This window comes from Triticum dicoccoides, chromosome 6A, assembly GCF_002162155.2.
Source record: "Triticum dicoccoides isolate Atlit2015 ecotype Zavitan chromosome 6A, WEW_v2.0, whole genome shotgun sequence".
Lineage (NCBI taxonomy): Eukaryota > Viridiplantae > Streptophyta > Magnoliopsida > Poales > Poaceae > Triticum > Triticum dicoccoides.
The window spans coordinates 527,038,312-527,049,733 of NC_041390.1; the positions used below are offsets into that span (position 1 = coordinate 527,038,312).

Here is an 11,422-nt window from a genome sequence, read left to right on the forward strand (position 1 = left end):
GAGAGAGTCTTCACATAGTTGCATAATTATTCGACTACTCATTGATCTTCACTTAAATCTTTCGGAGTAGTTTTTCATTTGCTCTAGTGCTTCACTTATATCTTTTTAGAGCATGGTGGTAGTTTTATTTTGAAGAAATAGTTGAACTCTCATGCTTCACTTAGATTATTTTGAGAGTCTTAAATAGCATGGTAATTTGCTTAAATAATCCTAATATGCTAAGCATAAAAGATTTGTAAGAATTCTTATGAGTGTGTTGAATACTAAGAAAAGTTTGATGCTTGATAATTGTTTTGAGATATGAAGATGGTGATATTAGAGTCATGCTAGTTGAGTAGTTATGAATTTGAGAAATACTTGTGTTGAAGTTTGTGATTCCCATAGCATGCACGTATGGTGAACCGTTATGTGATGAAGTCGGAGCATGATTTATTTATTGATTGCCTTCCTTATGAGTGGCGGTCGGGGACGAGCGATGGTCTTTTCCTACCAATCTATCCCCCTAGGAGCATGCGCGTAGTACTTTGTTTCGATAACTAATAGATTTTTGCAATAAGTATGTGAGTTCTTTATGACTAATGTTGAGTCCATGGACTCTACGCACTCTCACCCTTCCACCATTGCTAGCCTCTCTAGTACCGCGCAACTTTCGCCGGTACCATAAACCCACCATATACCTTCCTCAGAACAGCCACCATACCTATCTATTATGGCATTTCCATAGCCATTCCGAGATATATTGCCATGCAACTTTCCACCGTTCCGTTATTATGACACGCTTCATCATTGTCATATTGCTTTGCATGATCATGTAGTTGACATCGTATTCGTGGCAAAGCCACCATTCATAATTCTTTCATACATGTCACTCATGCATCATTGCACATCCCGGTACACCGCCGGAGGCATTCATATAGAGCCATATCTTGTTCTAAGTATCGAGTTGTAATTCTTGAGTTGTAAGAAAAATAAAAGTGTGATGATCATCATTATTAGAGCATTGTCCCAGTGAGGAAAGGATGATGGAGACTATGATTCCCCCACAAGTCGGGATGAAACTCCGGACGAAAAATAAATAAAAGAGGCCAAAGAATCCCAAATAAAAAAAAGAGAAAAAAAGAGGCCATAAAAAGAGAAAGGCCCAAATAAAAAAATAAAAAATGAGAGAAAAAGAGAGAAGGGACAATGCTACTATCCTTTTACCACACTTGTGCTTCAAGGTAGCACCATGATCTTCATGATAGAGAGTCTCCTATGTTGTCACTTTCATATACTAGTGGGAATCTTTCATTATAGAACTTGGCTTGTATATTTCAATGGTGGGCTTCCTCAAAATGCCCTAGGTCTTCGTGAGCAAGCGAGTTGGATGCACGCCCACTTAGTTTCTTTTTGAGCTTTCATACACTTATAGCTCTAGTGCATCCGTTGCATGGCAATCCCTACTCACTCACATTAATATCTATTGATGGACATCTCCATAGCCCGTTGATACGCCTAGTTGATGTGAGACTATCTTCTCCCTTTTTGTCTTCACCACAACCACCGTTCTATTCCACCTATAGTGCTATATCCATGGCTCACGCTCATGTATTGCGTGAAGATTGAAAAAGTTTGAGAACACCAAAAGTATGAAACAATTGCTTGGCTTGTCATCGGGGTTGTGCATGATTTAAATACTTTGTGTGGTGAAGATAGAGCATAGCCAGACTATATGATTTTGTAGGGATAACTTTCTTTGGCCATGTTATTTTGAGAAGACATAATTGTTTTGTTAGTATGCTTGAAGTATTATTATTTTTATGTCAATATAAAATTTTGTCTTGAATCTTTCGAATCTGAATATTCATATCACAATTAAGAAGATTTGCATTGAAATTATGCCAAGTAGCACTCTGCATCAAAAATTCTCTTTTTATCATTTACCCACTCCAGGACGAGCAGGAATTAAGCTTGGGGATGCTGATACGTCTCCAACATATCTATAATTTTTGATTGCTCCATGCTATATTATCTATTGTTTTGGGCAATATTGGGCTTTATTTTCCACTTTTATATTATTTTTCGGACTAACCTATTAACCAAAGGCCCAACCCAGATTTGTTGTTTTATGCCTATTTTAGTGTTTCGAGGAAAAGGAATATCAAACGGAGTCAAAACGGAATGAAATCAACTGGAGAAGTTATTTTTGGAAGGAAACCTACCGGATAGACTTGGACCCTATGTCAGAAGATGGAGGTGCTCACGAGGGTAGGGGCGTGCCCACCCCCCTAGGGCGCGCCCCCCTGCCTCGTGCCCCCCCCTTCGGTCCACCGACGTACCTCTTGTACCCATATATACCTACGTATCGTAAAACTTCTAGAGAACACAATAGATCGGGAGTTCCGCCGCCAGAAGCCTCCGTAGCCACCGAAAGCCAATCTAGACCCGTTCCGACACCCTGCCGGAGAGGGCAATCCTTCTTCGGTGGCCATCTTCATCATCCCGGTGCTCTCCATGACGAGGAGGGAGTAGTTCTCCCTCGGGGCTGAGGGTATGTACCAGTAGCTATGTGTTTGATCTCTCTCTCTCTCTCTCGTATTATTGAGGCGATACGATCTTGATGTATCGCGATCTTTGCTATTATAGTTGGATCCTATGATGTTTCTCCTCCCCCTCTTCTCTCTTGTAATGAATTGAGTTTCCCCTTTGAAGTAATCTTATCGGATTGAGTCTTTAAAGATTTGAGAACACTTGATGTATGTCTTGTCGTGCGTATCTGTGGTGACAATGGGATACCACATGATTCACTTGATGTATGTTTTGGTGATCAACTTGCGGGTTCCGCCCATGAACCTATGCATAGGGGTTGGCACACGTTTTCGTCGTGATCCTCCGGTAGAACTTTGGGGCACTCTTTGAGGTCCTTTGTGTTGGTTGAATAGATGAATCTGAGATTGTGTGATGCATATCGTATAATCATACCCACGAATACTTGAGGTGACATTGGAGTATCTAGGTGACATTAGGGTTTTGGTTGATTTGTGTCTTAAGGTGTTATTCTAGTACGAACTCTAGGGCTGTCTGTGACACTTATAGGAATAGCCCAACGGATTGATTGGAAAGAATAACTTTGATGTGGTTTCGTACCCTACCATAATCTCTTCGTTCATTCTCCGCTATTAGTGACTTTGGAGTGACTCTTTGTTGCATGTTGAGGGATAGTTTTATGATCCAATTATGTTAGTATTGTTGAGAGGACTTGCACTAGTGAAAGTATGAACCCTAGGCCTTGTTTCCTAGCATTTCAATACCGTTTACGCTCACTTTTATCACTTGTTACCTTGCTGTTTTTATAATTTCAGATTACAAATACCTTTATCTACTATCCATATACCACTTGCATCACCATCTCTTCGCCGAACTAGTGCACCTATACAATTTACCATTGTATTGGGTGTGTTGGGGACACAAGAGACTCTTTGTTATTTGGTTGCAGGGTTGCTTGAGAGAGACCATCTTCATCCTACGCCTCCTACGGGTTGATAAACCTTAGGTCATCCACTTGAGGGAAAATTGCTACTGTCCTACAAACCTCTGCACTTGGAGGCCCAACAACGTCTACAAGAAGAAGGTTGTGTAGTAGACATCAACCGTCAAAGATGTTCTTTGACTGGTTTCACTTTTGGGTCGACTCACAAATGATGCTCAGCCAGTCCCCTGGGAACACCTGGCATGCCAGAAGGTTTCCATGCAAAGATGTCCCAGTTCTCACGAAGGAGCTGGATGAGCGCTTCTTCCTATTTGGAGTCGAGTGTTGTCGAAATGTGAGTCGGAGCAGCATTGGGATCCGTCGGGTGAATGTGAATTGACTTTGTTTCGCCAGACGACTGGAATGCTGAATTCGTGGCAGGCTTCTTAGCTCGCAACAAATCACTTGGATCTACATTTTTTTGATACCCCTGCAATTCCACTACTGCCATGTGTGCATCGACGATCTTTGAGCCTTTCTGGAAGCACTCTTATGTCTTCTTTCGATTGCCAGTGATAGTGATCACCCCTTTGGGACCAGGCATCTTCAATTTGAGGTACACGTAACATGGTCGAGCCATAAAACGTGCATAAGCTGGTCTGCCCAAAATAGCATGATAAGCACTCTGGAAATCTACAACTTCAAATGTCAACCTTTCTTTGCGGTAATTCTTGGAATCACCGAACACTACATCAAGGGCGATATGGTCGAGTGATGCAGCCTTCTTGCCAGGAATTACTCCATGGAAACTCATATTGCTTTCACTTAGTCTGGACATCGGAATGCCCATTCCTTTCAACGTCTCTGCATACAGTATACTCAGGCCACTGCCACCATCCATCAGAACCTTAGTCAACCGAGTACCTTTGACTACTGGGTCGACCACCAGTGCTTGCCTCCCAGGGGTGCCTATGTGCGCTGGGTGATCAGACTGGTCGAATGTGATGGCAGTCTGAGACCACTTCAAATAACCGGGTGTCACCGGAGCAACCATGTTCACTTCTCTGTTGATGACTTTCAGTCGACTTTTACTCTCAACATCAGCAAAAATCATCAGAGTGGAATTGATGTGGGGGTAACCATCATCGTCCTCTTCCCCATCCTCAACTTTGTCTGTTTCCTTCTCCTTTTCCTTGGGTTGTTTTTTTCGGAATTGCTGGATTAGGAGTCGACACTGTCGAGTGGTATGCTTTGGGTAGATGAAATTACCCTCTTCATCTTTCTTGGTGTGAATGTGGCATGGTAAATCCAGCACATCATTTCCATCCTGATCTTTTACTTTCTTGGGGTTCCACGGTCCTTTGGGCTTCCCCTTGAACTTCCCCTGAGTCACGGCTAAGGCTCCACCAGGAGCGGCTGGCTCGGCTTTGCGCTTCTGCTTCCGACTGTAGTTTCCTCCTCCGGTTTCGTGGGCGACTGTTTTGTGCTTGCCACTCCGGGGTCGGTCTTCTTCTTCACCATTGGCGTACTTGGTGGCAATCTCCATCATCCGAGTCAGAGTAATATCTCCTGTCCGACCGAATTTCAGATTCAACTCCCGATACTTAACGCCTTCTTTGAAGGCACAAATTGCTTGGTGATCTGACACATTCTCCACTGTGTGGTGCAACATGATCCATCTCTAGATATAATCTCTCAAAGTTTCATTCGGTTTCTGAACGCAACACTGTAATTCTGTCAACCCTGCTGGCCGCTTGCAAGTACCTTCAAATGTTCTGACAAATACTCGAGTAAGATCTTCCCAAGTATAAATACTACCAGGAGCTAACTGATTCAGCCACGCCCTGGCCGAGCCCTCTAGCATCAAAGGAAGGTGCTTCATGGCCACTTCATCGTTGCCGCCATCGATCTGTACAGCCACTCGGTAATCTTCAAGCCAAGTGTCAGGCTTGGACTCACCAGTAAACTTACTGACTCAAGTCGCCAACCTAAAGTTGGGAGGAATCACCGTAGCCCTGATGGCTCTACTGAAGCACTCTGGGCCTGAGACATGCACTCTGCTGCTGGTTGGAAAATCTCTGTCGGGGCCTTCTCTGTGAGCTCTATTTCTGTCGACCAGACCCTGAACAAGAATAGATCTCGCATCAAAGCCCGGTTCCCTAGGGTCGACTGGAATCCTTCGCCCACCACTGTGAGGGCGTCTGTCATCCTGCTGCCGAGGCATGTATGATCCACTCCTTAGGGGAGGCGTGGGCCCTCGACGACGATCATCGTGATCGAGTCGGTGATCATACTGCTCATGGTTTCTGTACTGATCTCGTCGGTCTCCACGTCCCTCACGCCTCGAGGGCGATCTTGGGCTGTAAGCCGACTGGACTGTGTCTGCAACCACGGATCTGCTGTGAATCCTATTCCGCGACTGAGATACTATTGTATTCTGCTCTCCCGCGGCTCGGATCAAAGCCCAGTTCTGCACTAAACCTCGACCAGCTTCTGACTGGGAAGGTTGAATTGACTCCGCTATTCGGGCCGCAGCTGCGAGATTCTGGATTGGAGCTTGGTACCTGAGTCGGAGGCGGAAAAAGTTGACATCAACTCGATTCGGGAGCACGCTGCCGAGCACGCTCGTCGAGTGAGCGCTGGAGGTTCTCTAGTCGAGTGCGCTCAGCCAAGTTGGCCAGGCGTGCCTCCTCCAAGGCCTGGGCCTCAGGGGTTTCTCCAACGATAGGAGTGTGAAGCGCATCCATGTTCCGGCGTTGAAGTTCCTCCCTCCTCTGTGAAGAGAGGGGTTCGGGTCAGTACTCTTCGTGTACACGCGACGGATCGCCGCCACCATCGCCTCCGTCCTCACGGGTGAAGCCAGGAGGACTACGTGGTCCATTGACCATCAAAACTTTCATCGCGGGGTCGCTGATGTCGCACTCGGATGCCATCTCTACGGAGCCAGTCGACAGGTCGAACAGGCCATAAAGAGTTTCGTCGAGCTCGATTGCCGCGACCTGGGGGTGGCCAATTGGCGAGCCACCGCGTGCCTCACCCACCGCTGAAGCCTCGACCGACCGGAACGTTTGCCCCGGCGGGCTGCAGGGAGGGAGGTCGGCACGGGAGCCCGCCGATACTAAGTCGACGGCTGCCGTAAGAGGACGCCACGGACGCACGCACGAAAGTGCGTTGCCCCGCGGACGGGGAGCGCCTCGACGTCGAGTGGCGCTTCCTGGAGCCCAGCGAAGTCGCCGGCGATGAATACGAGCGCACCGAGACGGATCTCGTGGCCCTTGGCCAAACCTCCGCCTGAAACCATGTTGATGGGGATCGGAAAAATCACAACTTCTCCAACAAGTCGCTAAGACACCTGCCCCACGGTGGGCGCCAACTGTCGTGGTTCTAAGTCTGACAGTAGAATGGGGGGGGGGGTAGGAATGTAGAGGCAAGATCTTAGCTATGGAAGAGTTGTACACGCGAGTTTTACGAGTTCAGACCCTTCTCGGAGGAAGTAACAGTCCTACGTCTCGGAGCCCGGAGGCGGTCGACTGGATTATATGCGTGTATGTTACAGGGGGTCGAACCCTTGTCCCTGAGGACGGGGGTGGCTTATATAGAGTTCACCAGACTCCTCCTGCCCTCAGTTACAAAGGGTGTAAGGTACATAAAGAGGGGGACGTTACTGGTAACGCCTGCAATAAAGATACATAATGACCATTAAAGCTATGACTTAATTCCCAACCGTTGCAGAATGGAGTGGCTCTAGATCTTCTGGTAGTCGAGTGATTGTCCATACGGTCGAGTGTCCTCGAGACTGTCGAGTGGAACATAGCTTCATGGTCGAGTGGATGATGATTTTTCTTCGAGTGCTTCCGGCTCCTTTAGAGATGTTCTTGGGGAGGGTATCTTGGACAGATCCATAACCCTACCTAGGTACATAGCTTCATCAGCCGGCCTAGGTGGGCTTGGCCCCAGGGGGCAGGGGCACTTCTCTCTCTCCCCTGCCTTTCCTTTTTATTTTTTTATTTTTTTATTTTCAGCAGCTTTTGCATTTTCTTTTTAGCCAAAAATGACTTTGCAGAATTATGCCACTAGCCAAAACATTTTCAAATAATTAAAGTGCACTGCCACAAAAAGGTTGGGAGGCTTTTGGAAAGTTGCCAATTTTATAAATTAAAAAGGGCATTTAATTTATTGCTTAGGTCATTGTTATAAGTAGTTTAGGCCACTTAAACCCTTTGCAAAAATGTTGGTTCACCACCAATATTAGTTCTGGAATATTTGGCACATGATGAACATTTTTGTTTTCATGTTTGAGAAATTTTGCATTTCACTTAGCATTTGAATTTGCATTCAAAGGGTAAGTTGAAAGAAACATGAGATAATAATGATCAGGCACATGTTTAGCAAAAAGATTAACTTAACCCCAGGGGTTACTGTAGCATCATTACACCGGGGTGTTACAGACTCCTACTGGTTCGATAAACCTTGGTTCTTAACTGAAGGAAATACTTTCTACTGTTGTGCTACATCACCCTTCCACTTCAGGGAAATCCAACAACTCCATCGTGAGTGGCACCTTCCAGAAGAGAAACCAAGCCCATTGTTTGTTGTCTGCCAAACGGAAATTGTCCTCCTCCAGTGGCGCAACACGATGAAAGGGGAGAGAGGGGACAACGTAACGACTACTGTATTGCGTGAGCCTCCATGCATAATGACATAGGCATGGTTTTATCAACTTGTACACGAGTGCCCGACCTTGAAAGGGTCTTGGAGGACGAAATTTCCACACCACAATAAAAATGCCAATTCACAAAGCCTTTGAAACCGAGTCAGATGTTATTTTATCTGGTTCCTCTCCCTTAAAATGTTATTCCATGAGAAATAAACAAACAAGGGTACTTGAAGGAGGTTAAATATATGTTTGATCCAATTATTTTTCAGTCGAGCGATAAAAATCCTATTTTATGAGTGCATCTGCTTTATGAGCTATCCCTCGGATTGGGATAATGCCATCTATTTGGTTTGGGGATAAGAGGGATGTGGAAGGTTGGGGTATCCAATATTCCTAAAATATCCCTGAAACAGTGGTCGAGCGGAGCTGACAAAATGTGCAGGATGGAGCGAACCACACCCACTCGCTCAATTACCTCCTACCCTCCACTAAAGCAGATCAAAGCCCTCCCCCGTTCCTTCTGTCTGATGACTCAATTACCATGCCCCTCTCGATCTCTCCAGATCTGACCTCCTCCGACCCTCCCATCTTGATTTCTCCTGACATGGCACCCCCCGAGTTGGAACAATGGACAACGGCTAGATCAAGGTACACCGCCCATCTCATTTTTTCTCCCATATATCCTCGCTCCCTCCCTCCCCCATCTATCTCTTGCAAACGGGGCGCACGCCGGTGATGTCTTTGACGTTGGGCGGCGGCGCGGGATAGATGACTATGCCAAGAACACTTTTGGTAAATCTAATATCCCGTGTAATTGAGCTATTTTTGGCAATCTCAACATTGTGTGCATGAACACGGTATAATGAGTTGATTTGGAAAACAGATCTGAAATAATGAGTGCACCAAGTTCATGTCGGTTGTTTGTTTTGCAGGTGACACCCGATAGGTGGGCAACAATGGTGTAATTTTAATCGTCTTTAAATCCTCGGGCCTGTTTGAGTGAGAAAATCAGAAGAGTTTTTTGAGATATAGGGATCTTCATTTCAGTAGTTAAGCCACCTTGATATTTACTAAACAAAACAATATTATTTCTTTATCAAGGTATCATATATTTTTTTTTCTAACAAAGAAAGACTTGATGCTAAACAAGCCAAAGGCTCTAGTTTGACGAGTCCTAGCCCACTATGAGCCCAGGCCTCCTCCAGCTGAGTAGTTTGATAAGGCCATCCCCCAAAGGTATATCTAAATGGCAAATGTTCACTGGGAGGGAGCTCCTAGCGAACGACCTTAAAGTCATTGGATTGTGGTCAAACACATAACATTTTTTCTAGAAGAATTACACTACGCCGCTGGCTTTTCCCCCCTAAACATGACAATTTTCTTTTCATATATGGGAAGTCCCTAAAAAATGCATGGCAATTTTAGTTATTTTGGCATAACAACCGGGTCATTCGCCGGCAATTTCTTCTCAGCGAACGTTCGCCTCGTAAACGGGTTCAAGAAACAAAGGAAAAAGAAACCAGCGTCATCCCAGAAAAGCCAAACCAACGTCATCGACATGACCTTCCAAACCCTCCGCTGTCATCCACGCCGTCCATCTGCCCCCGGACCCGGACCCCGGAGTACCCCACACACCAACCCACCGCACCGCTCCGAGAAATCCCCACGCAGAAGAGAAAGGCTCAGATAAAAAAGCCGACGGAAACTCTGCGTGCTCCGCTGGTGTGGTGCTCGACTAGAAGGGAGTCCCCTCTCTCATCGCCCCCGCCCCGCCTCCCCCGACCGAAACTTCTCCTCCGCTTCGCCCATCTCACCGCCACCCCCACCCCCGTCTAATTGAAGCGCCAAACGGGCGCGCCATTTGAATTCCCCGGGAGCTTCCGCCCCCAGCGCCTCCTCGGGGCGCCCCCTCTGCCGCCCGGCCCGCCTAGGGTTTCGCTCCGGGACCCCCCTCGCGCGGCCATGGGGGACGCCGCGGCGGCGTCGCCCCGCGCGGCGCCGGCGAAGCGGCGGCGCGCGGACGACGGCGCGGGGATGCGGCGGGTGGCGGAGATCGTCATGGTGCTGGCCGCCGCCGGGGAGATGCGGGGCGGGAGGGACCCCACGGCGGCGGAGCGGGCGCTCGCGGCCGAGGCGCGCGAGAGGCTGGCCGCCGCAGTCGCCGGGGGCGCGACCCGGCCCAAGGATCTGTTCCCGGGGGAGGCGGTGCGCGCCGTCGTCGAGGATCTCGGCCTCAACAGGGCCAAGGACCCCGCCGCCATGGGGTTCCGCCCGCCCAAGGCCTCCATCGCCGACAGGCTCTCGCTTACTAAGCGCAAGGTTTGTGGATTCCCGATTCTCGCTTCCTACCAGTTTACTGGCCTTGTGGCGAAGTCGTACTAGTGACCGGAATCGGAGCAATTTGGTGATGTCGATGTCGATGTGAGGCTGCTCGCGTCTATCAAAATTCTGTAGTCTGTATGCTCGTACAAGCACAGGCTATGAGTATTACCATGTGGATGCTGCTTTATGTCTGCTGATTTTTTGATATAGTTCATCTACTCCTGTTGTACTTTAGTTCGATGGATTTTATTTGCTCTTATGAGGATTGGGGGAGGCAGGCTTTTGTCCGAGCGGGGTGCAAGCTTTGCCAATATCTGGCAGTCGTCTCTAATATCTGATATATTCATGATTCTAAGATATGCCAACCAAAAAGGTTCAGTTACCTAAACGGTATTAAAAATCACGCGACAGCAACTAAAATAGCTTAGCAAAAAGCATAACATGTTTGAAGCATCAGTTGCAGAACAGCTGCACGCCAATTGCCTACTCAAGGCTTAAACACTGCTTGTGGTATAGCAATAACATCTTGTCCACTAAACCATCACTATCCTTGTGGTTACAAACTGTGATATCCCAAACCCGATTAGGATCACAACTTCACTGTAGGTAAGATAATTTGGGATACATTGGAGAATTGAGTCTAGAGAGAGAGAGAGAGAGAGAGAGAGAGAGAGAGAGAGAGATAGACTTGGGGAAGGGGAAGGTCAGAGACAGATACAAGAAATGGAAATAGGGACTGAACTAATTCGAAAACTGAAACTAGCCAAACACCATACAGTCATCCTTATACTCTTGGCTGGTGCCTTCCCTGATTTGGGCTGCAGCCCACCATCACTGTCCGGTCCACTGGACTCTTTCTTTTAAATGAGCGCGTGAGGCTCAAACGCTCCTTCCTGCCTCACTCGCCTGGTCTTCCTTCGTCAGAGTATCATCGCTGACACAAACATCAGGGGCTGCAGAGCTGCACCCCCATTTATCAGACTAGTCCGTCATTG

At 47.3% G+C, this 11,422-nt stretch overlaps 1 protein-coding gene across 1 annotated transcript in view; it reads left to right on the plus strand.

Annotated features, from left to right (window-relative positions):
- Positions 1-10,052: 10,052 nt before the first annotated feature.
- The window catches only part of LOC119317676 (PHD finger protein At3g20280-like), a 7,935-nt gene continuing 6,565 nt past the window's right edge, over positions 10,053-11,422 (plus strand). Inside the window, exon 1 of the mRNA XM_037592158.1 lies at positions 10,053-10,424. Within this exon, the coding sequence (XP_037448055.1) occupies positions 10,068-10,424 (357 nt within the window). The 5' untranslated portion in view covers positions 10,053-10,067. The remainder of the gene's footprint in view (positions 10,425-11,422) is intronic.